The sequence below is a fragment of the Myodes glareolus genome, chromosome X (genome assembly GCF_982192425.1).
Source record: "Myodes glareolus chromosome X, mMyoGla1.1, whole genome shotgun sequence".
Taxonomy (NCBI): domain Eukaryota; kingdom Metazoa; phylum Chordata; class Mammalia; order Rodentia; family Cricetidae; genus Myodes; species Myodes glareolus.
The window spans coordinates 32533762-32561656 of NC_142053.1; the positions used below are offsets into that span (position 1 = coordinate 32533762).

Here is a 27895-nt window from a genome sequence, read left to right on the forward strand (position 1 = left end):
CTTTGGGAAGACACGGATTAGTTGGAATGAGAACACACACTCACACAAGGAGGGGCAGAGAGAGAGAATGATTTGGAGGCATGTGAAAAAAATAACTCACCTGCTTCCCAAGCTTTATTTCACCTCTGCCTCTTGGAGTTGAGCGACCCTGAACAAATAATAAATGATTATTATTATTGTTATTATTTCTATTATAATACATGACACAAAGGGGAACTATTCAGATTGGACGAGGCAATATATTAGAGCCCCTTGAACATGGCTTATGCAAGTATTTGATAAACAATAACTCCCACTATAATTATTTTCACATATAAAAGATTTTTCGCTTACGTTGTAAAACCAAGGCTTTAATAAAGTAGTAAATGGTGATTTGGGAGGGGAGGGGCTCTAATGAACATCTTTTGTTGCTTCAGAAGTACACTAGGAGATGACAATGAGCTCGAGTATCAGAGAATTGACAGAGCCAGAATCTTCCTTATTCAAGCTTTGATATCAGAGAAGTTTTGAAAACTAACTATCCTAAAACTCCATCATCTTAATTCCAAGGAATCTTTCCTCTACATTATAGGAGATTATGTTTTATTTTTAGTACAACACTCAGGAAATCATAAAAATGACAAAATAGTCAATTTTAGTTGAAAAAAGTTTGCTTTCGAGTTTCTTTAAGTGGCAAGCACCTGTCCTGAATTTAAAATAAGATTCAATTTACCTAATTCATTTACCACTCAAATTTTAAATGCATGTGCATTCCATAAAGCAAGATTTTCCCACATTATAATGTATAGAAGCAAACTGCTGATGTCCATTTCCGCCTTGTCGGCATTTACAACCTAGCCTCTTATCATGCTGTGGCCAGCCCCAGACACAGTCAACTACTTTCTATAATCTTCAGAAACAGGAAATGTTACCCTAACTCAGAACTTCAGTTCTCAATTGCCAACTGTCTCTTAATAGGAACGCAAGAACTGCTTTCCCCCAAGAACACTGTGGGATATACCAACTACTTTTATCTGAGTGCCCACAAAAAAAGAGGAAAATGGAGGAAGTTTTGACAGTGAGAAAGCAGGAGGGACAATGTATTCTCCTGTCCTCCCCCATCTTGTTCCAGCCCCAACTTTTGCCCATAATGCTCTGTACTTCAGGAGATCACCTTTAACTGTAATATGCAGCCATGTTCTTGATCAATTAGACATTTGATCTCTTCTCTCTAAGGCCAGCTCCAGAATTGGAACGTTTTGCTCCCTTACATTCTTGTTGATGAGTTAAGTAGAATGGCATTGGTTCTTGCTTTTCATTAATTCAAACGCCCATCTAATGATTAGGAAAAGAAATATTCAGCATATGTTATGTTCCAGAAATTGTTCTAGGTGCTTGGATTATATCAATAAATGGAATAAATGGCCTGGAGGTATAAGTGAAAGTTTTTATAAGAATCCTCAAAGACTGTAGTTCCTGTTCTTTTGTCTCAATAGTATATGAAAAGGAATGCTTGAAATACTGCTGTTACTACCAGTTGTGGTTAGTAGGATTTGTTGGAGGAGGTGGAGGCAGGAGAGGCCAGCCTGTTCTACAGAGTTCCAGGAGAGAAACCCTCTCTAGAAAAACCGAAAAGAAGAAGAAGAGGAGGAGGAGGAGAAGGAAGAGGAAGAGGAGGAGGTGGAGGAGGAAGAGGGAAGGAAGGGAAAGAAAAAAGAAATATTGTTGTTATAATCAAGAACTCTTTATAGAAACTATGTTGCCAATGTCTTTTATCTCTACAATATATATTATACCTGTCTATAAGTGTTATGTTATAAAATAAATAAGAGATAAATGAGTCTCGATTTTTTCAATGTCACAATCTAAATCAAACAAAATTAGTTAAAAGTTTAATTAAGTTATGAAGTTATAGTTCTAATATAAAATTTGAAAGAGATTATATGATTTAAATATCGACAATTTAAAATATGAATTAAATATGGAAATGTATATATCCTATTATTTTATGCAGTTATTAATGACATTGTTGCTAATTCAAAAAAATTTGAAGTAATATAAAGCAAAAGTCACAGAAGATTATTATATTATTTTTTATTCATAAATCAAATACCACAGTAATATATCAGAGGAGAAATGAAAGGTTCAATAGATGGGGTCACTGTGGCTTCATGCTTGAGTAATTTGTCTGCAATTTTTGGAAACTGTCACTTGATGGTGGTAATAATGCCTCAGTTTATAACCATATGAAAAGCATGGAAAGGAAGTGGATTTCCTTGGCATAATGATGCAGTTCATTTTTCCAGCTACAAAATTTTGTTTTTAAAAGCTTTGCAGCTTAATTTATGATTAAAGAGTTTTAAAAGCTTAGTTGATTTAATGAAAAAGTATTTGTCAAATAAATACGAGGGCTTGAGTTCAGATCTTCAACATCCAAATAAAAGCCTGGTGTGGCACACCTATGATTCTAGCACTAAGGGAAGTGAGGAGAGGCAGCTCCCTAGAGTTTGCTGGTCACTGAATCTAACTGAACCAGTAAACTCTAGATTCAGTGAGTGACACTGTCTTAAAAATTAAGGTGGCTGGGCATAGTGGTACGTGCCTTTAATCCCAGCACTTTGGAGGCAGAGGCAGGAAGATCTCTGTGAGTTTGAGGCCAGTCTGGTCTGCAGAGTGAGTTCCAAAACAGGCAGACAAAGTTACTCAGAGAAATCCAGTCTCAAAGAAAAAAGAAACAAAAAATTAAGGTGAAGAATAATAAAGGAAGACACCTGACATTGTTCTCTGGCATCTGGGTAGGTACACACACCCAAATACATGCACATACACCCATACTCATAGAAAGAAAGAGGGAGGAGGGTGAGGGAGGGAGGAAGGGAAGGAGGGAGAGAAAGAGATTACAGTATATTCATGAAACAATTTTCCTTTCTACTTCTTTGAGACAGGTTTAGATGTATAATCTACTATAACCTAGGATTTACTCTGGTAGCCCAAGCTAACTTTGTGCTCTAATACTGCTGCCTCGGCCTTGGGAGCGCTGGCATTACAGGCAAGTATCACTATAATCAGAGTCAAGAAAATTTAAATCTTGAGTGAAACCATGAAATTTCTCATTTATTAATCTATTCAAAACAACCTTTATTGATACGCCTCTAGTCACCATACATTATACAAAGCATTTTAAAAATAGATTGTATGCAAAAGAGTTTAGAATAAGGAAAGTATCTTTAAAAAGATGAAAATCAGTGCACATTCTAACTTGTTAATAACGGGAACTGTATAATTACTTTCCATTTCACATCTTTTGTTTGATAGATGTTTTTACGAATCTCTTTCTTTTCATATTTGTATGAAATGCTTCTAATTTTATTTTTCTTGAATCTAGGAATATTAATAATGCTTACTTCAAAAAGTTGTTTGTTGGAGGAATTCAGTGGGACCATACATCTAAAGCACTTACCCAAATACCTAACATTAGGAAAAAGTATCAGTAATCATTGTCATTGTCATCATGATTATTGTCTTCATTATTATAATACCGTCATCATCACTAGAAAATTCTTCGACAATTTAATAAAAGTCTTAACAGTACTCTTTAGACTGTAGAAGGAGAAAGAGTTATTTGGTTTGGTTTGGTTTTACAGTTCCTCCATAGACCTTCCCCAGTGTAGTAAACAGGATCATAGAATAATCCCCTGCCCCATGCTGGTCAGCACCTAAGATCAGTAAATTAACATCTTTGACTGGCCTCTTGCCAAGACAGAGGACAGCCCATTGAATTTCCTTTTTCTCTGTACCCTAAAACTCCTCTTGAGATCAGAACTACATCCTAAGGGAGGCCAACAGAAGCAGCAAGGAGCTATCGATGGCTTCCCTAGCCCAAGTTCCTTCTCTTACTGTTGACCCTCAGGGACTCATGAGCTTAGTGAATAAACTTGCTCTCTGGTGACTGAAGTCAAGAGCCTAGGAAACTGAGGAAAAGCTGCTCCACACCAGACCGTTCTCATCTAGAGCAAGTACTGCCCTCAAGAGTGTGATTTGTGTAGTTGCTTTGCTTTCTCTGTCATAGAATTCTTAATGATGTTTGAACAAGGGGTCCAGTGTTCTATGCTCTGCATCCCACAAGTTAGTCAGTCCTGTCTGTAATGAGTAGGTTGATTTAAAAAAAAAAAAGTAAGCTAAACACTGGGTGGGCCTTGATCTCTTAGTTTCCCTCCTTCCTGTTTCTACACCCCCCTTTCTCTTTCTTTGAGATAGCATTTCACTGTGCAACCCTGACTGGCCTCAAACTTTCAGTTCAAACCAGGCTGGCCTAAGATTCTTGGCAGTCCTTCCTGCCTCTGCCTCCTGAGTGCTGGGATTGCAGGCATTATGTAAGTAGGTACCACCACACAAGATGACCTCGCATACTACATGTGAGCCCTTCTAAATGTCGTGGAAGCTAACTGCTTTCCTCTTTGGAACCCTGAAAATAACTGCAGAGATATTTTCATATTCTCATCTCCATGCATAGTTTCTCAAAATAAATGAGCAATAAGAACAAGAGTCCTTGACTTAGCAGTAGCTCTGTAGCAACCTTTTAGTGAATATGAGTAAAGAAGCCAGAGGGGCTGGAATTCTGCTTGTGATTTGGGAAAGTGTCATATGCCCTGCCCTTCCTAACATCTTCATCTACAAGCTATCACTTGCAAAGTCTCTATGAATATTTCAGCTAATTCCATGATATGAGATAATCAATTAGCAATGTTATCACATTATTAACACAGTATTAACGGATGATAGTAAAGATCTGCTTCCCTTCTCTTCCTTCGTTGTCCATCTGTCTCTAATGCTTCATATGTAAAAGCAGAATGTATCCCCATTTCATAGACAAATTCACTGAGGCTCAGAAAGTTAAATGGTGCCTGAGGTCACATTCATAGTTGTTTTGATAGAACTATGATTACAGTCGAAGTTTTCAGAGTCTTAGGGTAACACCCATGTTTCTAAAGACATATGTATAAAATACCACTTAAAAAAAAACCTCTCTTGTGAACACATGGGAATTGGGCTCCTCAACAATGACACAGTTGTCATTTGGAGCTAAAATGTCCTTTATTGTGTACCACACACTCAGTGTTTGATGTATGTTTCCTGGGAGATATAGTGGCATCCATGGTCTCTCCCTTCAAAGTGCCTGGAGTCTTTTCTACTTTAAGCTTCATGACAAAAAGCACCCCCAGTATCATCACATGCACCTGAGAGTAATCCCACCCAAAACGTTCATAACCCAAAGAAAACCTTCTGTGAATCTTTTATAAGGTACAAAACTCTCCCCAAATTCATGTTTTCTCATACTCAACACACGGCAGAGCTCGACCATTCATAGGTTTTCTTTGTTCACTTATTCATTGCTTAGCATAGCTTTGTTGTTTTTGTAGACAGGGTCTTACTGTGCACCTCTGACCGACCTGAAACTCCCTGCATAATTAAGGACACTATCAAATGAATAGTAATCCTCCTGCCTCTGCCTCTCAAGTGGTTAAATCATTTATGCATTTTCAAAAAATGTCACTGATTTTAGTTTTGTGGGTAATCACCCAGAACACTGAAAAGTTTTTAATACTTTTTTATCTTTGCTTCAAAATACTACTACTATGTTCATGAAATTGATATCACAATGATTTAACAGGATATGCCAACAGCACACAGATTATAACAGATTAAAATTTCATAAAATCAGCAACTGCTATTCCTCCTTAAGAATTAGCCACAGGCTAAAATTTAACTGTCTCCGGTTATCTTTTTCATTCCTCTGAAGACTGAATTCTCTTTCAAACAAGAAACCCAAAACTTGCTACATCTAAAGAAATGTTTAAAATTAATGTATTCCTCAAGATAGCCACAATCAATGGCCAAACTGTTAAATTAAGGCAGCAGAAAATTAACAAGTGGAAGTGGTAAGCCAAACATAGAAAATCCTCTGCAGCCATGCTGGCAAAATCTCTGAACTTACCACAACTCCACCAGAAAATCCACAAGAGGCTACACCAGGGGTCAACAACACTGACCTACCCACAACGTGGATGAAAGTTCTCTGCTCCACTAGAGGCCATGCCCACTACCAGAACCACAGCCCACAAATCCAGTGGAAGTCCCATGTTCCAGAAGAGGCCACTACTACCACCTGATCTACCCACAACTCTAGTGAAGCACTCTGATCCAGCAGAGACCATGCCAACTGATAGAACCCCTGCTCAAACAGAGGACCCCCCTACTTGACCAGAGGCCACTGTGGTCATTAGAAGTTCAGATCCCAAGTCCGATAGAGATGTTCTACTCAACCACAGGCCACCGTGGCCAGAAGATCAGAAAAGAAACAGAAACCAAGGAAAAAAATACACATCCAACAAAGACAAACTCAGAAATCTTCACCTTGACATATAAACCTAGATGTCTAGATACCACTGTAAGAACACAACCAACAACAGCCAGGACAACATGTCACGACCAGAGCTCAGTATTCCTACTACAGCAAGTCCTAAATACTTCAACACAACTGAAGCACAAGAAAATGACTTTAAAATCAACTTTATGAAGATTATTGAGGCCCTTAAACAGAAATGAATAAATCCTTTATAGAAAAAGAGGAAAAGACAAACAAAAAAATTGGGGGAAATGAATAAATTCCTTTTAAAAAGCCAAGAAAAAACAAACAGTTGAAAGAAACAAATAAAACTGTTCAATACCTTAAAGTAGAAATGGAAGAAATAAATAAAGTACAAACTGAGGGAATTCTGGAAATGAAAAATACAGGTGAGTGAACAAGAATTACAGACTTGAAAATCACCAACAGAACAAAAAAGATGGAAGAAAGAATCTCAGGCATTGAAGACACTACAGAAGAAACAGATACATCAGTCAAAGAAAATGTTAATCACAAAACATCCATGAAATCTGGAACTCTATGAAAAGATCAAACCCAGAAAAATAAGAATAGAAGAAAGAGAAGATTCCTAGCTCAAAAGCCAAAAAATATTTTTTAACAAAGTCATAGAAGAAATTTTTTCTGACCTGAAGAGAGACATACCTATAAAAGTACAAGAATCTTACAGAACACCAAATAGATTGGACCAGAATGTTCCCTTGCCACATAATAATTAAAACACTAAACACACAGAACAATGAAGAATATCAAAAGCTGCAAGAGAAAAAGGCCAAATAACATATAAAGGCAGACCTATTAGAATTACACCAGACTTCTCAATGGAGACTTAGAGTGCCTGGACAGATGTTATGTAGACTCTAAGAGACCACAGATGCCATCCCAGACTACTATACCCAGAAAAACTTTCAATTACTACAGATGGAGAAAACAAAATCTTCCACAATAAAGTTAAATTTTATCAATATCTAGCCGCAAATCCAGCCATACAGAATGTACTAGAAGGAAAATTTCAACCCAGGGAAGTTAACTACACCCATGAAAACACAAGAAATACATAACTTCATATTAGCAAAACCAAAAAAAGAGAGAAACACACACACACACACACACACACACACACACACACACACACACACACGCACAGAGAGAGAGAGAGAGAGAGAGAGAGAGAGAGACTACCATCACCAACACCACCACTAACAACAGCAAAATAACAGGAATTAACAATCATTGATCATTGATATCTCTCAATATCAATGAACTCAATTCTTCAATAAAAAGGAACAGACTAACAGAATGGATGTGAAAACAGGATCCATCATAGTATCTGTTACATACAAGAAACACATCTCAACATCAAAGATAGGTATTACCTTAGAAAAAGAGTTTCCAAGCAAATATACCTAAGAAACAAACTGATCATAGTCTTTCTACTATCTAACAAAATAAACTTCGAACCAAAAATTAATCAGAAGAGATGGGAAAAGACACTTCATACCCATCAAAGGAAAAATCTTCCAAGATGATATTTCAATTCTTAACATCTATGCCCCAAATGCAAGGGCATCCAAGTTTGTAAAGGAAATTCTATGAAATTTTAAATCATATCAATCATCACACATTGATAGTGGGATACTTCAATACCCTACTCTCACCAATGTACAGGTCATCCAGCCAAAAGCTAAACAAATGCTGGAGCTAACAGAAGTTATGAACCAAATTGACCTAACTAAAATCTATAGAAACATTTCACTCACACACAAAAGAAAACACCTTCTTCTCAGTACTTCACAGAACATTCTCCAAAATTGATCACATACTCTACCACAAAGCAAATCTTAACATATAAAAGAAAATTGAAATAACTCACTGATTCCTATCAGAGCATATTAAAGCTGGATATCAACAACAGAAGAAATAATGGAAAGCCTACAAACACTTGGAAATTGAACAGCTCTCTACATAATGTCTCCTTGGTCAAGGCAGAAGTAAAGAAAGGAATGAACACCATTGGAACTCAATGAAAGCAATGCTAAGAGGAAAGTTCACAGCACAAATTGTTTACATAAAGAAAGTGGAGACATCTCATACTAGCAACTTAAGAGCACACCTGAAAGCTCACAAACAAAAAGAAGCAAACACACCCAAGAGGAGTAGAGGGCAGAAAATAATCTGAGAGTTGAAATCAATAAAATAGAAATAAAGAGAACAATACAAAGAATCAATGAAACAAGGAGCTAATTCTTTGAGAAAATCAACAAGACAGACAAACCCTTATCCAATCTAACTAAAAGACACAGAGAAAATATCCAAATTAACAAAACCAGAGACAAAAGGGGATATATCAAAAAATATTAAGGCAATCCAAAGAATCATTAGATCATACTTTTAAAAAAAATGTACTCCACAAAATTGGAAAATCTAAAGAAAGAAAAAAGAAACCATTCACCAAAGTTAAATCAAGATCAGACAGACAATTTAAACCGACCTACAACCCCTAAGGAAATACAAGCAGTTATTAAAAATTTCCCAACCAAAAATAAATAAATAAATAAATCCCAGGGTCAGATGATTTTAGCACAGAATTTGCCAATACTCCTCAAATTATGTCACAAAAGAGAAACAGAAAGAACATTGCCAAATTCATTTTATAAGGCCACAGTCACCTTGATATTTAAACCGTGCAAAGATTCAACAAGGAAAGAAAATTACAAACCGATGCAAAAATACTCAATAAAATACTGACAAACTGAATCCAAGAACAGAATATATCAAAGAGATTATCCTCCATGATCAAGTATACATCATCCCAGAGATGAAGTATATGAAAACTTATGAAAATTTGTCAGTGAAACAAACTGAAAGAAAAAAATCACATGATCATCAGCACCATTAGATGCTGAAAATGTCTTTGATAAAATCTAATACCCCTTCATGTTAAAAAGGACTTGAAGAGGTCAGGGATACAACACGCCTAAACATTAATAAAGGCAATTTACAGCAAGCCTAGAACCAACATCAAATTAAATGGAGAGAAACTCGAAACAATTCCACTAAAATTAGGAACAAATGCCTAGTTTTATTGTATCATATTATGTCATATTTGGTTGATATCCCTTGGAAGCCTGCTCTTTTTTGAAGGGAAATGGAGGAATGGATATTGTGGAGTAGAAGACTGAGAAAAGTGGAGGGAGGGGATACTGCAGTCAGAATGTAATATATGAAAAAAATTGTAAAAGCAAAAGAAAATCATCTGCAATCACATTATATCCACTGGATGGACTCAAGTCAGTTTTGAGAGTGAAAGAAGGCATTACTGATAGCTGCCCCAGGAAAATGGGCATAAACTGAATGATCTTGGACAAATAAGACATCATGGTTGTTCACATACAGAAGCACCACTGCCAGACTGTAATTAGTTATTAACCTGTAGTGGCTTAAAATCATCTATCACTTCTCACCCACTCATGGACGACCAAGACTGTGCCCATAGGCGGTAGTAATTGAGATGGATTTGCCAGTAGTTAATATGGATCTGCCAGTCCCTGCATGCCTGTGTGTCAACCATAGTGGCTCTGTTCCACAGAGCTTTCATTTTACTTGGACAACGAAGTACCTCCCCTACTCAGGACACTAACCAAAGATAAAGATACCAAGCAGAAATACAGAAAGTACAAAAGCTGGAATTGGTATACTTTCAATATTTTCATTGGAAAGACCAATGTGAAAGTCATGTGATCACATCAAAGGGTAACAAAATAAAACTGTCAATAATAATACCATGATAAATGTACAGATTCAAGAGGGGGCAAATAGTTAATAGAAGTTTCCCCCATCCCAATCCTATTGTTACCTTCCCTATATATACATGTAGGAAAAGGCCATTTTTCTCAGCTGATGTTATCTGCCCATTTCTTAGCATGCAGATATATAAATTTCAGAATCCATCAAGTAACCAGAAATTTTTCCAATTCAATGTAAAGAATAACTTCATGAACAATTGGGGCCCAGAATTTCTCAGCATTTCTAAATGCAACCTTTCCAAGGTAGAGCTAGCAAGTCAGGCTACTTTAGGTTGAGGGGTTAATTTCCCCCTGATTTACCCATAGTGTGTTCCAGTGACAATTTCTAACCTTCCCAGAGGAGTAAAAAAGTGTACACTAATAAAAATGTCAACAATATCATCTGTGGGAGATAAGCTGGAATATTTCACAATAAATTAACACTTCCCATCAGAGAGATGTTGCAGCTTATAGGAATGTCACTCTGTGAGAATTGGGAGTCCCGTAACCATGTGATTTCCATCTGCAGGTTTCAAACCCATTCAGAACCCACCAGGGGATAATTACTTCTTAAGATGTGCCCATCCCAGCAGAATATTTCTGTTATAATTCAATTTTCTCACATACTCAGTCTCACAGCATGAGGAAGACTCTGGTTTGCTGGATAAAGCCCTAGAGGGAAAAAAAAGACTTCATTCTTCACCATTCAGCTGTGTGACCTTTGGGGTTCACTTAACCTCTCTGATTTTTTTAGTTTCATTGTCTGTAGATTTCTATTTATCATGACATTTTGTAAAATAGGAATTAATCTTTATCAGTTTCTCACCTTGAACTCTCAATATACCACAAGTCTCTCAGATCTAATCAGTGAACTATCAAACTGTAACACACCAAAGACTAGACTAAAGTAAGTTGTCAGGGTCTTCTAAAATTTCAAGAGCCAAATTATTACTGTTCACATTTGTCAGGGGAGAAAATCAATAAAAAAAATACATTTTAGGAGCTACTGTGGCTGTTTTCCAGTCTCTACATTTTTTACCTCGACCCAATAACCTGAGTTGGTTGGGGAAGCAGAGAAGTGATCCTATACTAAGCTCTGTGAATGGGACATAGTCCACACACACACACACACACACACACACACACACACAGATACACACACACAGACACACACACACACACACACACAGACACACACACACACACACAATGGTAACTTATTCTGGTAATTTAGGGCTAAATAGGTTATTATTTGGCTCTGGATTGGATCCTGAAAAGTCATAGCATTTTGTGTGAACTAATACAAGATGACGTGATAGAGATTTGAAACCAAAGAATGCTCCAAACTATTTTGCCCTCATGCAAGAAACAGATAGGAAGTCAGGGAGAAAGGAAGTTCTGGATCAAATTGTTGAACTACTGAATCAAATCAATTGTGAAGAGAGCTGTACCTCTTGGCCTTCCAGGTGTATTAGCCAATGCATCTCTATTATTGGTTACACGAGTTTTAGAACTGTGTGCTCGCCTGCAGCATGAAGCATCCTTAGTGACACAGGAGATGATAGGGTCAAAGTGTGGTCACTGGCTCTGAGAATTTTTGAAGAAGGCACTGTAAAAGTGCTTAGTGCGGAGACGAAAGTGGGAGATGAAGGATATTAAAAGTACAGGATCATTTCAAAATATCTGTATTCCAAAACCTCCTAAGGATGTCGTCAGGGCAAAGTTTGACCTCTAAACACTTATGCAATATATAAAAGCTGAACCATTCTAAAAGTATTTCTAATAAACTATTCTATTGCCTACTGATCACTTGGTATGACTGCCTTTTAAAGGAGTTGCTCTAGCTCTACTTTTGGGCACAGTAAACCCAATTCAAAAGGCTTCTGTACTGGCATACAGATTTATTCTATTAGAAGAAGTTCCAACTTAGCCTATGTCTGTCATTTCAGCCATAGCAAAGTCTATCCACATGTAGAATTCCAACAAAGTGTCCAGAGAGTTTATATCGCCGAAAAGATAAAATGATAGAGAAATCAAATAGCAGGTCTACGGTCTTATTTAACCCAATGAAGCTCCAGATATGGCTGAATTCTCTACTCTTCTTAAGAACAGAAAGGTAAACAAACAAACAAAAACCTAGACTTAGAAATTTAAGAAATAGCCATAAGAATTCAGTTGTTCTTAACTTCATGATTTGACTAGCATCTAACTGAAATTTGGACAGAATTTCAGATCTTGGAACAGTTCTAGCTCATGGGATTCCAGGAGTATAAAACAGAAAAGCAGAAGAGAGCTTAGAAGACACCTTGTTCATACTGGTTTTTGTAGTGGACTGGGACTGAATCAAGGTTGAAGGGAAGTCTTGATTCCCATATAAAAACACTCTCCTGTGTGCTGTCATGGAACCTAGTGTGTACCATTTTCAGATCACTTACCATATTGCATTGTCATTGTCAATGAATACATCTGCTCTAAACTTGAAATTCATTGAAAGCAAAAATTTCCTCACTCTTTTCTGTTCCCCGTAATTAGCATAGCCTGTCCTAAAGCAGGTGATCAATAAGTGCTTGTTGAAGAAATCGAAGTTTCAAGTTAAATGACAGAAAAATTATCTTCCCGTAGAGTAAAGTGGGGGGGTAGAAATCTCTGTTTTATGACCTTTAAGAGGTATAGAAGTAACCTATCAATGGATCAGAATGATCCTGGTTGCTGTTTTCTTTATTTGTTAAATATCAAGTTAGCAAATATGAGGCTTAATGTATATAGCTCCCCCACCCCAAACGTTACCGCCAATATTTCTTTCTGCTTATCCAAGTGTGCCTAACCTAAACCTTAACGAGCTATAAATCTCATGAAAAGAAGTACTACTTTTCCATTTCAATAAAAACTGTAACCAAGCCAGGTAGCAGTGGTAGCACATGCCTTTAATCCCAGCACTTGGGAGACAGAGGCAGGCAGATCTCTATGAGTTCAAGGCCAGCCTGGTCTACAAGAGGTAATTCCAGGACGGGCTCCAAAATCTACAGCAAAACCCTGTCTCAAAAAAAAAATTGTAATCAACTGGGATTGGGGATAGAGGGTTCTCTTGTTTGGTTCTGTTTTGTCTTTTACTACTTAAGCTGTATTTTAAATCAATCTTAAAATTATGTTATAAACCATAAAAGAAACATGTAATCCTGAGTCTAGTGGTGATATACTTATTCACCAAAGAAGGACAGTTGAGATCTGAGTCTTTGCTGGTGATTTCTTTGGCTGTGAAGCTACTAATCTACTTCCAAGCCTTGCATTGGAATATGAGATGTGAAGTTCCAATGGTGTCTCACGGCTCTTTTGAAGAAGGGGTCAATATATAAATAATTCACATGTGTAACATAAGCTTTTCAACCAATAACAATATGCTTCTTCCACTGTGTCTGCCTTTCTTGGCTCAGATAAGACTAGACAAATAGCTGCCGCTGAGAGCTAAACATTGCAAGATGAGAAGAGGGGAATGGATGATAGGCAGGAGAGATGAAAACAGAAATGATGGGAAACACTTTGAGTGATGACGGTGATGGAAGCTAGATTTGCTAATGTAGAGGTACTGAAGGGTCCCCCTTTCTCTCATCTTTTGTTCCTGACCTGCTCTCAGTACTCTTTATGATAGTAGAGATGGCCAAAAATTGCTTCCTCTACCTTTTCTCGTAGCTGACCAAACATAGATAGGAACCCGACTGATTTTGAGAGTGAAGTGAGATCTGATGAAAGACATACACCATCCCCCAACATGAAGTACACATCTGCCCACCTGACATTCAACCTGAAAGCTACTCATTGGAGTTATTCCTTTGGGTCACGACATTCAAGGTTCCTATTAAAACACCAATTATTTTATCTTAAAATGGGGGGCACATAGTCTGACACAAGGGGGGAGGGTGGCATTTTAATAGTAAATTGTCATTACCTGCCATTAAAAGTTTCATACAAATTCATCTACTAGATTCCATCTAATCTTCAGAGACTCCCAAAGAGTCCTTATGGGAAGATTTTGACGTGGAACACTGGTAAAAACGTAGCCAAGTCTGGAGTTGTACAGAGGAGTGGTGAGCAAAGGGCTGATGACAACACTAGGGGTTTCTGAGAGCAGCTTGCAAAGTAAGAGAGAAGGGAGTTTCAAAATTAACATGTATTGACTCTTCTGTGAGGCAGATAGCAAATTAGATGCTTTTGCACCCGGTATCTTATTTCATTTATGCAATAGCTCAACAAAGAAAGAAAAGGTAATGTTCCCAATCTGAAGACAAGAACACTAGAATGTAGATCCCTGAAGCTGGTCAAGATCACACACCTATGTGTGATGGAAGTTAGATTTGAACCTGAACCCAAATCCTGGGCCTCTGATCCCCAATCATACTGTGGCACTCTCTGCATTCATCAAGGGCTAATCAGCATTGACTCTGCTCACCCTATTCCTCTAATGGTCCTTCGACTGGAAGAAGGAGACTGCCCGAGTCTTTCCTTCACTCCAATAATGGACTGTCAAAATGGAGACAGAGGATTTATGTGAAAGATGGAGTTAGAGATTAGACATTGTCAGAATTGTCAGCAACACGAGAAGCGCTGAGAACTACATTTCTTGTTGCCACAAGGTTTTGAGGCCACTGATTTTCAGTTCCAGTCTCTGCATTGGTAAAGTCAAAGACTTAGAGTAGTGAGTGTTGGTCCGCTGTTCCTCATCCCTGGCCCCATGTATAAGAGTTTGCTTTCCTCAGGTATAAAGTCTCATTTTCGCCACTTAGACCAGAAGCTAAGAAAGGAAAAACAGTAGGGGTGGGGGTAAAAATCCGGGTTTTAGAGATTAGCTCTAGGGTAAGAATGAAAGTTGTGGCAGAAGATACCTTTTCTCCTAATAGGGGAATGGGGTTGTGGGGAAGAGTGTAGGGATGGAAGATCACACAGGAGATGCTGCTAAGGAGACTGCTCCTCACCAAGGCCCAGGCTGAACTGTAGGAGTTCCTAGGTTCTTTCCTCCTCATTGCTTAGAGAAAGGAAGTGGAGTTGGGGGAGAATGGGAATCTCTGTGGTCTGTGCTCAATAAGAAAGGGAATAGCCCATTAAGATTAAGCCCATTAAGGGAGCAAGGTAGCTAGGGACAGTTTTCACCAACCCTAACTTTCAACCCCCACCCCCATCCCAGCTCGCTTCCACACTTCTCTCCTTGGTCTGCAGAATTGAGCGTCCTTTTCATTAACCTTTTAGCTCCCACATTCATGCACATACTATTTTCCTATACCCTCCAAAGCAGTCAGCAGTCACAAGCACCTGCAACTGGCAAACCTGCCTCAGCACTTGGGTAGGGGGAGGGACACACCTCCCAAAGCTGCGGGAGGAACGGGGGAATGTGGGTGGGGGTTGTTCACTTGCCCTCGGATCCCTCTCTGCTGTAAAAGCTGAGCGGCAGAGACCAGGCATGCGCAGCATCTTAGGGCGCATTGTGATGGGAACTGCTTTTCTGAGTCCCTTCACAAAGACTCAAGAGTAACCACTAACCGCCCCTCAAGACCCCTCATCTTTAAGACACACATACAGATGTAGAGACAATGCAGCTTTTAAAAAGAGGAAACTGGCTGCAGCTTGAAAGTCTGGTCCACGTGAGGACTGGTGTATTTCTGTTGATCCCATCTCCGGTGTTGACAAACGCCAGCGCCTAGCCTTTGCAGTCCAGAGCTGCAGTTTGCAGTGGAGCTAAGCGGTGTGCGGCTTTAATTCCACGTCAGATCAACTTTGATCAATATCCCCCTACCGGCCCAATTGGAAGAACCCAATTCACCAGTGCCGAGCCTTTGAGGCTTTTAGCTCTTTTTTTCTTACCCCCTCTTTAGATCCACCATCTTCGGGGCCGGGGGAGCCCTTGGGTTTTCTTTATAATTTCTTTTCTATTTCTTTATCTCTTACCTTTTGTTTTTGTTTTTGTTTTTCATTGTTTTGTTTTCGGTCCGGTTTTCGTTCTCTCTGTCTCTCTGTGTCTCTGTGTATCTGTCTCTCTCGTTCTCTCTCTCTGTCTCTGTCTCTCTGTCTCTCTGTGTGTCTGTGTGTGTGTCTCTCCCTCTGTCTCTCTTTCTGTGTCTCTCTCTCTCTCTCAAAGAAATCGCTTTTGGGAACCTAGCTTGCAGCCAATGAACCCGCCTTACAGATTGGTGTGAAGACAGAAGTGAGGTGGGGGGGGTGGGAAGGGGGTGTGAGAGATCCTGGGAGAGAGAGGGGGAGAAAGGAAGAGAGGAGAGAGAGAGAGAGAGAGACAGAGAGAGAGGGAGAGAGAGAGAGGGAGAGAGAGAGAGAGGAGAGAAGAGAGAGAGAGAAGAGGAGGAGGCGGCGGAGGAGGAGGATTAGTGTGGGGTGGAAAGGAAGAGTGAGCGAGCGAGAGCAAGTTGAGGGGAGGGGGTGTAAGAGCCACCGAATTCTTTTTCTTTTTCTGTTATTATTTTGACGACTCCCGAGTTGCGCCCATGCTCTTGTCAGCTTCGCTTTAGGCGTAGCACGGACAAGCAGAAGAAAATGGGGCAAAGCGTGCTCCGGGCGGTCTTCTTTTTAGTCCTGGGGCTTTTGGGTCATTCTCACGGAGGATTCCCCAACACCATCAGCATAGGTAAGCTTTCCAGAGCCTGCCAGAGGGGCCAGGCTCTTCTACATCTGAAACCCACTACCCTAGTGGGGCTGGGGCTATCGCAACGCGGGTCGCTGTCCTGCATGCTTGAGGACGGTGACTGGAGATGGGGGACTGAGCAGATCTTGGGGACCTGAGCCGCAAGGAGCTGACTAGTATGGGGAGCATCCGAGATGAGAGAGGGGGGTCTCCTGGGGTTAATTAGGGTGGGTGGTCAGGTTTTCTGAGCTGACCAAGGAGCAAGGGAGTCAAGCTGGAGGTTGGGATGCTGCAGGAGGCTAAGAGTCGCGGCTCTCCTGCTCGCTGTTCTGGACTTTGCCACGGCATGCTTGCAGCCGCTGGAAGTTGTCCCAGGGTGATACTGCCTGTCTAGCCGTGCCAGGACGCATAACCTGGGCCCAGGTCGCCCTGTCCCGCGTCTCTGCCTTCACTGAGACAGGATAGTGTTAGAGGAGATGGAACCCACTTTGAATCCCCCAGACCAAGGAAGTAGCTGGGTGGGTGGAGGATGGGGTAGGAAGTGGGGGTGACACAAGGAGTCGGGCAAGCAGGGAAGTCACGCAGACTAGAGATTCATGAATTGCTGCTGTGTCTGTCTGGAGACCAGCTCCAGGAGCCGGAAGGGAGTTCTCCCCGCCTCTGCCTGTTTTTACAAGTAGAGAAGTTAGAATTGTTGCTTTTATTGAACTAATCCCCTGTATTGTCATGGGGGAAGGTGGTTCATGGGGGAATGGGTTGGGACAGCAATGGGAATGAAAGTGCTTTTCTTCCCACCCTAACCCTGTACCCCAGGAAAGAAAAATGAACCAGCTGTGGGGATCAGGGTGGGGGTGGGGCTGGAGTCAGGGTTTGGAGGCAGACTCTAGCTTAAGAAAGAACCAAGTCCCACTTCTAGTTCCTTCATCTCACCTCCAGCAGCCCCCCCCCCCCCCCGCCCTTTCTCCCTTCTCTCTAGCTTCCTGGGTGTAGAAAAACTCAGGTTTTTCACAGTGGAGATCCGAGTTGATAAGTCTTGAAAAGACACAGGTTGAAAATCAATCCTAAGCTTCCCAGTCACACTGAGGGGCCTGGCATCTCCTGTTTGCTACTTTGTAACTCATCCTGAAGTGGGGGGACACAAGCGAAATCTTGATTGCCTTTGCTTCTAGGTGGACTTTTCATGAGAAACACGGTGCAGGAGCACAGTGCTTTCCGCTTTGCCGTGCAGTTATACAACACCAACCAGAACACCACTGAGAAACCCTTCCATTTGAATTACCACGTAGACCACTTGGATTCCTCCAATAGTTTTTCTGTGACTAATGCTTGTAAGTAGATCTGCGTGGCCTCCCTTTGGGACCTTAGAGAACCTCATTTGCATTTTGTTTGTGATGCATGGGGGTCTACGTGTCTGTGTACTTGGGGGCAATTGCCTCAATAAGCAGTCTGAGGCAGGAGTCAATCCCGGGTTCATGTTGCATAAATCAACCTTGAAGGATTCTGCTGCGGGGCTAAAAGCAGTGGGCAAAACTCTGATGAATTATGTTTGATGCAAAACTTTCACTTTCCTCCCTGCTAAACTGGTGTTCCCTCCCCCGCACCCTTTTCTGTTGGGGGAAAAGAAAGAAAGAAAGAAAATAGCATGGTTGTTCAGGGAAATTTCAGATGGGATTTAAAAAAGAAGCAACAGCAGCTCCTTGATTGAGTCAATGCAGGGCGTACAATACTTAAGTGTTAAAGCTGGGTCTGGTGGGAGGACTGAGCTGGGTTTAATGATTGCCTGACACATAGGAACAAAATATGAGAACCCTGCGAACAAGTGACCTTGAGGCAAAGATGGGGCTGGATTCCCTGGCCTCTTTCTGTCCTACCCAGAGAGCTCCATAGGAACTGATAAGACTACAAACTGATTGCAAGTGATGAATGCTGTCAGCCTGAAAGGAAGAGGGGAGAGAGATCTCAGGTGAATTTCTGGAAAGCCAATCCTGTCTGTGCTAGCGCATGAGTGTGTGGACACACGTCCTGTGCGCGTTCGTTCACACACACACACACACACACACACACGCGCGCGCACACATGCACACACTCACACACACACAATTGTTAAGGACAACACAGTTCGTAATTTAGAGCAAGAGGTTGGTTGTGGGGAGAGGCTTGAAGCAGCAACACTGAACGCTAAAATGGGGGATTTCCTCAGCCCCAAAACCATTTCTGAAATCTATAGTGGTACCAACAATGATTATCTCTGTGCAAAGGGGTGACTTTAATGTAAAATCACAGGAACCCGAATGACTACTAGCTTGTTGGACACAGGTTTTTGTTGAGTTTTGTCTTGTTTGTTTTTTTTAAAACTGGAATGTTTTATGAGAAACACCGAGTTCTTCATCTAAGCTTACTTTATTTCTCTAAAAGTTTCTCCCAAATGATGCCAATTAACAGAATATGTCTTATTTCCCTGGATGGTGTACTTTGAAATCTGAAGTTTCATTCCATTTCGATAAATGATATTTGTGTCTGGTCAAGTTTAACTTTGCATGACTTTCTTCAAATCCTTTCATCTCAAAAGACATGTAATCCCTAGCAATCACTAAACAAATTGGCAAGAACACATTTCCTTTGGATTTAAAGACTAGGGCTGAAAGGAAGAGGGAGTGAAGATGTACTTTTCAAAACATGTAACACTTACCTGCCTTAAGAAAAAAACAGCTGACGGTGCAGACCCTTTGATGGACATGTTCTGAGACACTATCTGACACTCTGGCTTTCCAATACAGACAAAAAAAAAGAAATTTATTTATTTTGGTTTAAATGTGGAAGCTACAAGATGTCTGGCTGTACCTTGTGTCTTACGTCCTCTCTCCAGCATTTACAAAGCATATCTGCCTCTTATTCCCACTACACTGTGATTGCCTCAAGAGGCTGAATCTCAGATGCAAGTTCCTAAATATCAGTGAGAACAGAATCAAAGGCAAATACATGAAACTAGCGGGCTGTGCTATCACTAACAACAAATAATATGTATTTCATCTCCCTTCATTCTCTTTCCACTGAGGAACACTGGACTAAGAGATCCAGTTTGCATCTCAGGAATGATTGATTTCCAACACTCTGAGTCCTGTCCTTATGCTCAAACTGGTCTGACACTCACCACACTATGTCTATTAGAACCCTACCTGAATAACAGTCAGGAAATGATCTTCACCATGAGAAACTCTCAGGTTTAGGAACAGGCAATAATTCACCCATATTGCTGTTTAATTGTCTTAATTCCTTACCTCTCACAGCAATAAAGAAACAATGATGGGGAAGGAAAAGCAATTGATCAAAATCTGAACTTAAATCTACAGCACTTTTACTTACAAGGCCAGGCTATGGTTATACACTTGGAAGTGTGAGAGGAGGGGTAAGACTTAGTCGGCAATAAGGGAACTGCCTCCCCTGCTATGCCAAATATACATGTGCACACGCACAACCACACAACACATGTGGGAGAACTATCTAGAAGTCAGTGATATGCACCTAGCTGCCTGTTGCACTCTCCAACTTTCCAGCTAGCTCAGAACACAGAGGAGCAAAGCTCCCATCTCCTGTGGTCCCCGAAACAGTCCCACCTGGAGTCACAATTGTTGAATGTCAGATGTCAAAGCTGTCTCTTGGAAGCTGCTGCTTGGTGGCTTAGTGTGAGGCAGATATCTATCTAGTCCAACTATAGCCTCTGGAAATAGAAATTCAAGAGGGTAGAGGAACCCTAGAAATGCCTGTTGTCTCCCCCATAGCCTTGATTGTTTTTTTTTTCTTGTGGGAGCACAAATCAAATATCTCATATACACGCATACAATTCTAACAGCACTTGAACCTAGCAAATAATTTCAGATCCCGTTCCTCCAAGTGATTACCTAACTACACAGAGGAAACAAGTAACTCCAGTATCCTTTGACCTTCCTAGCTGAGAAAAATCTAGGGGAAACCTCAGATGAGGCCAAATCTGGTCATCTACCCCTCCTATCTAGTTCAGTGTGAAACTGAGCTAGCAAAAACTAAAGACTCTTACTTATTGTCCTGAAGAATTACTGGTTTCAGCTTTCTTTGGAGTCAGAGTTACTTTCATCTCATGATCTTTTCTGCAACCTCAATCTCAAAGCAAGCATGTACTTTTTAGGGCACAGGTATGCAGGTAAACAGAAATATGCCGGTAAACAAATAGCAATGCCTTCAGCAATGCCCCTTCCCTCTGCTTTGCCTCTGCATTGTCACCTTGCTTCATACAATGTATTCAGAAGTCATTCTTACAATGAATCTAAGGCACCAGTTATTTAAAGACTCTACTAGCAAGCAAGCCTTTTTGCACAAGCCTCAAGAGGTTTGCTTAAGACAGACTCTAACTTCATTCTGTGCCTTAAGAGGCCAATAAAAGCCTCCCTGGCTTTGAAAGGTGGTTCAGTTGGGATCTTAGCTCAGAAGAGAATTGAAGTTTCGCAGACAGCCCCATCTGATTTAGAGCACACGCTCCCATTTCATAGGAATTAATAGAGCTCACTGCCTTCCTTTGCAGTTTAGCAGGGCAAATGCAGAGAGAATTGTGGTGTGGCTAGACCAGTTTCAGTATGTATGACATAGCCATACATAGGCACACACCTTATTAGTGCATATGAAAAGCAACGCATACACCTTTTTTGCAAGTTACAGATCTAGCATTTAGGAGAGAAAAACAAACCAATTTGATCATTCTCAGGCTGAGAAGGGTATGGAACTATCAGGAGACTGCTGGGTCCCATGGTGTGACTTCACTGTCCTGGTTCCTCAGGAAATCCCACTGATTGCCTTGAAGTCCCCTCCTGGGTCTTGCTGCCGTGCACTTGTAGTGCACTGCACACTACACCGCCCCAGCCTCTGCAGTGTCAGCTCATTAGCACACAGATCTCATATTCCCTCTCCGCACTGTCATTGCAAAAATTGCTGTTGTACACCTTTACAGCCAACAAATGCGCTCGCGAATTCCGTACTGTTTGCGAGAAGCAGGGAAAAGGCAAACGTAACCTTAAAGGTTATTCACCACGGAACTGTGCTCTAAACGCCTTAGCTTAAATAACAATCTGTTGACGGAAGCTCAGCGTTGACGGTGGGACCGGGAGTGCGACTTAGGAGTGCAAGCTCTGATGGAGCCCCGGGCAAAAAATCTCTTTTGTCGGCTAAACCTAACCTACTAACAGCAAAATTTCCTTCTGTTAATTTTTACAAACGACTTGAAAGATACCTGCAAACTGAGAACTTGCTCCTTTTATAACTGAACGTGGTTTGCTACCAAGTGTACTTAGCCGAGACAGGCTTCTATCTCTTATCCACAGTCACAATCTAATTATCTAATTACTCTAATTGCCAGGAAGGAGCCGCTTAACCATTTAGGTCCTTTTGGAAAGGAAATGCCTCGCTTGATCACAAGTTCTGCAATTGGATGGGTTTTGTATGGGCTTTGTTTGAGCATTTGTCTCCTTCATATCAGCTCAGAAACTAAGCTAAAGATCCTGACATCAAGGTTCTTGTCTTCCAATAGAGTTTCACCTCCTAAGCATTATCTTCCCTGGCTCCACCTCCCCCATCGCTGAAGGATCTTTGTACCTTTGCTGCCCTGCCTCCCTTGCTCTCTTTGCTGGCTAGATCTCAGGAAGCACACTGGCTTAGCTCTCTTCTCGGTCCTGGTCCTTTTGGCCACTGAAGCACAAAGGGGTCACCTCAGTGGTGCCAGTCAAAGACTTAAGTCACCTTCTCCCAAGGTTTATTATTATCATTTTTTCTTCATCTATATTTTGGAGTGGAGGAGGGAGGAAAGTGAGACTGTTCATTGGGGCCATAAAAAGAGATGGCAATCATCTGGCTGTAAAGGTGAGCTTCCTGCAAAGTGTATTACCTCTCTAAGAAGAAAGCTCCCTATTGATCTAATAAGTGAAGGCAGGGGGAAAAGGAGGGTTTGGGGAAAAAGTCGAAAGAGAATTACTGTGTCATTCTACCTGTGCTTACTAAAAAAATGAGATTTCTTTTCTCTCTACAATTTAAACTTGTTTTCTTCCTAAATGAAATTAGTATTCCATATCCTCTGACTTTTCAACCTCAACAGAGGTTGTTTTCTTAATTGTACATTTCCCTCCCTAGTTTCTAAAATTGAGTTGAGAGGAATGGGAGCTGCTTTAATGTTTTTGGCCCCAGAAATAGCTTTAAATTTCATTATTCTGGGTACTCAGAAATGATTGGCTGGTTTTATTTTGACAGATTGAAAAGGTACTGAGGTGTCATTGTTTGTATGCCTTTCTGGACAGGAGATTTGTCACATTTATACAACTGCTTTCAGGATTAAAAGATGACAAAGATTTTCAGAGATGACCAGACATTTAGGAATGAGAATTCATTACTTAGGAGCAGAGAACTAAATGTCCTTATGTAAATGATTTTCCTTTGAATTTTTTAGATGAGGACCACAGATATATTTTAAAAGAGCTTTTGTAAAACTTTCTACCTCCTATGAAGATCAAGAAAACCAATTTTAAATCATGTTTTGACTCCATTCCTTTGTATTTGATACTTTAGGTCTAATTAGATGAAATGTCCAGGAGAGAGCATCATTAAAACAACCAACAGGGCAAAGGGTGTACATCAACAGAACGAGGGGTTGGACTTGCCAAAAACATCTCTCTCCTTCCTGAAAGCTGCTAAGGTAACACCCAAGCCCCAGACACAGAATTTCAGATAGTCTCAGACTAAAGTCTACAATCAGCACAGGTTTAGGGATACTGTCTCCAGAAAGAGTCAATGCTTAGCAAAAGGATAATGTGGGCAGAGGGGCAGAGTTTGTCTTTCATATTTTTACTTCATTTATTGTTTTCTTTTCTTACTCTGGATGTTGACCAGCCTATTGGCTGGTCTCTAATCACCTATGCATTACTGGCCCATCCACACCAACTTAACATCAGGAAAATTTATACATCGAAAGTCTAAATCTTTCTTCTTCTTCTTCTTCTTCTTCTTCTTCTTCTTCTTCTTCTTCTTCTTCTTCTTCTTCTTCTTCTTCTTCTTCTTCTTCTCCTTCTCCTCCTCCTCCTCCTCCTCTTCCTCCTTCTCAATGTTCTTGTTCTTAGTTCATTCTCCCTCCTTAAGAACTATATACTTTGGGGATACCAGCTTTTTCCTGAATATAGCAATATAACCTAAAGTGGTGGAGTAAAGGATTAAAATAATTTAATTTTAAAACCTGAAACTATAAGAATCATCATATCACAATTTCAAGAGAAGATACTCAAATGGGAGGATCTTAGGACACAATGCTCAGATTGTGTGCTTACCCAAATCAAAGTTAGCTGGTTTTGGTTATGGAAGGTTTTTTTTTTAACAGGGAAAAGATAGCTACCCATAATAGGATGAGTATGGGTACAGCAAAACCATAGAGTCATTTTCTCTGTGCAAAACTTCAAAGTCTTTGGGACAGTTTAGGGAAGCAGCACAAGTACATGGGGTTTCCTTTTATCCAATGGAAGTGACCACCATACTCTCTTCTGGACTCACACTACACATTAGAGAGAAACACAAACAACCTCCTCCTACTATGTGGCTCCCAAATGCCACTTGCTTTTTAATCAGTTATCCTCAATACAGACGCTATTTGTTCTCCTTCGCACAAGTCAAAGGAACATGGATAAGATACAAAGCACTTCGGGGATGCTCTCTCACCATATTGGCACAATTCAGTGCAAAGTAGCATTTAGCAACCTTTCATGTGTCTGAAGAGCATGTTAAAGATTCTGATTTAAAAGTTTGCTATGGACCCAAGACTTTTCATTTCTAGCAAATTCCCAGGTGATCCTAATGCTGATGGTCCTGAAATCACACTTTGAACAAAAGGAGTCCGAAACTGGGAGACCATATTCACCAAAGAAAAGGCTCTTTCAGACATAATTTTATCATCAAGATTTGTAACCTTTCACTAATGAAATGAAATTCTGTAAAAGATACATTTGGTTTTATCTGGCTCACAGATACCTCAATCATATTTCCAATAATCTTGTGTCCATTTCAGTCAGGAAGGTGGCCTTTTAAGAACATACACTTAGAATTGGTTCTAGTAGGAATGTGGAGGGGAGAGGAGCTACAGGGCAGGCTGAGAGAATGCAGTACGCGAGTCACAACGACTGTGTCTTAGCTCCTTGCCACACCTTAAAGTGTCACATTTAGAAACCACATATGTAAGAGATAGAAGGTTGGTTTGTGGTTCCAAATCTATTTCCACTTTACTTCTCTGGGTCAAGACATGCTAGAAGGAGGCATGTAACATCAGCTTTTAGGAGGCCTGAATACTCTTTAAAAGGGTTTTAAACGAAAAGTGCCGTGCAATTTTATCTTTTGCCAGAAGAGAATGAAAAATTGACTCAATTTTCAAGATACTCAAAGTGAGGGGAGAAGTTTAATGCTGCTTTCCAAAATATCTTAGTTGAGGGATGATCCAAGAAAGACATTAAAAGAGTATTCAATGACATTTGAAGACTAAAACTAATACAATCCCACCTCAAAATATTGTCACTCTACTAGTCTGTCCTTAGTCATAAATTTTACAGTGTAACTTATCTGTGTTATTGCATTAGAAACCTGCACTGGAATGTTAGTGCGCTATTTGGAAGGGCATGAGCTAAATACTTATTACCTACTAACATTTAAAGCAGATTTATTTATTCAGATCACCACCTATTACCTTACAGAGTCCTCAAAAGAAAATATCCAGGTCAGGTAAGTGACCCAAAATAAGACACCTATATGCCAAAGGAAGTTGAGCAAAGATGACTGGTGGACATTTAGGAGGTAGTAGGAGATCCTTGATGGACGATGGGTCAGTGAAGTGGCCACTATCTCTTTTTCCATGGTTGTCCTACGTAGTAAACTTTGGTCCTTTGCTCACTAGAATCTTTTCTCTATTTGACTATGTTAGTGGCTTTTGACCCGTGTAGTCGCTCCCTTCTGATGCAGTGAGCCTGCTGCCTGCTCTGTGCACGGTTGTTTGTTCCCATGGCTAATTGCAATGCTAGGATTTGCTGTAGTTACTGTGGAAAGCATTCAGAAGTGAAATCTGTTTGTAAGAGAAGGTAATCAGTAACTTTTTAAGTTTTTGAACATTGCTATGATAAACACACATACACACACACTCACACTTCATTTGTCCATGGTTGGCTGATCGGTTGCCAATTACTTACTGAGAGAAAGGCCCACTTTTGTTGTTGCCCTAAGCGGTTCAGGTAATGGATGAAACTGGTAGAGATCAAGACTCAGTCCACAGAAAGGTAAGTATATTGGTAAAGGTGTTAATATGGTACTTTCTGTGTAGGTGAAATGTAAATTTAAGACAGAAAGGCCTCTGACATTTGCAGTCAGCCAGAAACTAAGAGAGTCTCAATTACCCTTTCAACTCACTGCAGTGTCCAAAGCTGCTTGTCCAATGTTTTAAAACAGTGTGTCTTGAATTGGGCCATTTGCATCAGCATCACCAGGGATGCTTATTAAAAATGAATTCCCAGTTCATACCTTCAATGTATGAATCAGGAAATACATGGTAAACCTATTTAACAAGCTTTGTGGGTAATACTAATAACATTCACTCAGTTTGAGAATCATATATCTGATAATTTCTGATGGGAGAAACAGAGTTACGCATCCACTATTAAACATCCACTAAGCAACAAGTATTGTGCCTATGCGCTCTCATACGTGTTGCTTCTCTGTGCAACTGAAGTACTCTTGGCCCATGTCATCGTTAGCAAGTTTGGCTCTCAAGCTGAAAATTTTGGATAGGTCTTGGAAAAGCTAAAAGACTAGCCTATAGTCCTGGGAGCAAATAAAGCAACAACTCTGAGATAGCAAGAAGAAACAAGGAAATGATTTTCATTTTTATAGTGCATCTTCCCATCTTTGCTTGTTAGCCAATGATGGTTCCTTAACCATGCTATAAATTAGATGTCATGGCAAATGTCAGTCCATTTATTAAAATGGATGTGTTATAATCATTTACTGTAGCATTCACTGTCACCCTCCTCCCCATGTTTGTAATCAACAAATATAAAACTAGAGCTGAAAAAAAAACTACCAGTCATTGATGCTGTACCATGTGGAAAGCATTGTCCAAGGAATTTTATATGTTCCATCTGAAGGAATCAATACAATTTGAGAAGTGAGGCATTCTCCCTCCAATTTTATACAACATAGAAATCAGAAGTGGTTCAAAATTCATAAGCAGCTACCTCAAGGTTACACAGCTGGCTCCATGGTAGCACCGAGGAAATTTCCTGCCTCTAGAGCCTTACTCAATTTCAAATGGAGCTGAAATCTTAAATGATTATAAGGGCCAGACACATCACGTAATTGGCGCATTAGACGGGTATGTTTAATAAGGAATAGCGAAGCTTTTGATGACCTCTATATTCCTTGTCCCCATTTGAATATATTCCGATACCATTTTTAACTTACCCTGAAAGAAATAAGATACCTTCCTTAGTCCAGTCCATAAGATGACTGGGTGTGGAAGGTGCCTGTTTCTGACATCTATCCCACAATATATGGTATACCCCATTTAGCAGCTAATTTACTGGTTTGCGGAAAACTGTTAACTGGCCATTATAATGAATGAGAAGAGCAGAAAGAAAAGAGAAAAGCTGTACTCAGATAGCAACAAAAACCATTTGTTTTTCTCTTCTTAACAAAACATTAAGGTATACCAGCATAACTGAACTATCTGTCTCTTGTGTACATACACGTAAGTAATGTTACATACGCAACATTATACGTGCGCGCGCACACACACACACACACACACACACACACATATATATATATATATATATGTATATATATATATATATATATATATATATATATATATGCTTTCTGTAAGTAATGCCACCTCAACTCTAACCCTTCCATCAGGAAATGATGAGGTTTATAGCAAGGGCAGAATGCTGGCCTGGGGTCACTAATCTATATCTGGCAGATTAGAAGAGGTCTTCTGATGGGGCTTGCTTTGTAGAAAGTGCTTAGGGTAAGATCCTCTCCTGTATT

At 40.1% G+C, this 27895-nt stretch overlaps 1 protein-coding gene across 3 annotated transcripts in view; it reads left to right on the top strand.

Annotated features, from left to right (window-relative positions):
• The first annotated feature begins 16489 nt into the window (after window positions 1-16489).
• Gria3 (glutamate ionotropic receptor AMPA type subunit 3) overlaps window positions 16490-27895 on the top strand; it is a 275928-nt gene continuing 264522 nt past the window's right edge. Inside the window, exons 1-2 of one of the 3 annotated variants that reach the window (XM_048439291.3) lie at window positions 16490-16813; window positions 17980-18138. In XM_048439291.3, the coding sequence (XP_048295248.1) occupies window positions 16723-16813; window positions 17980-18138 (250 nt within the window). In that variant the 5' untranslated portion in view covers window positions 16490-16722. The remainder of the gene's footprint in view (window positions 16814-17979; window positions 18139-27895) is intronic. The other 2 variants (XM_048439292.3, XM_048439290.3) reach the window with 2 other exon arrangements.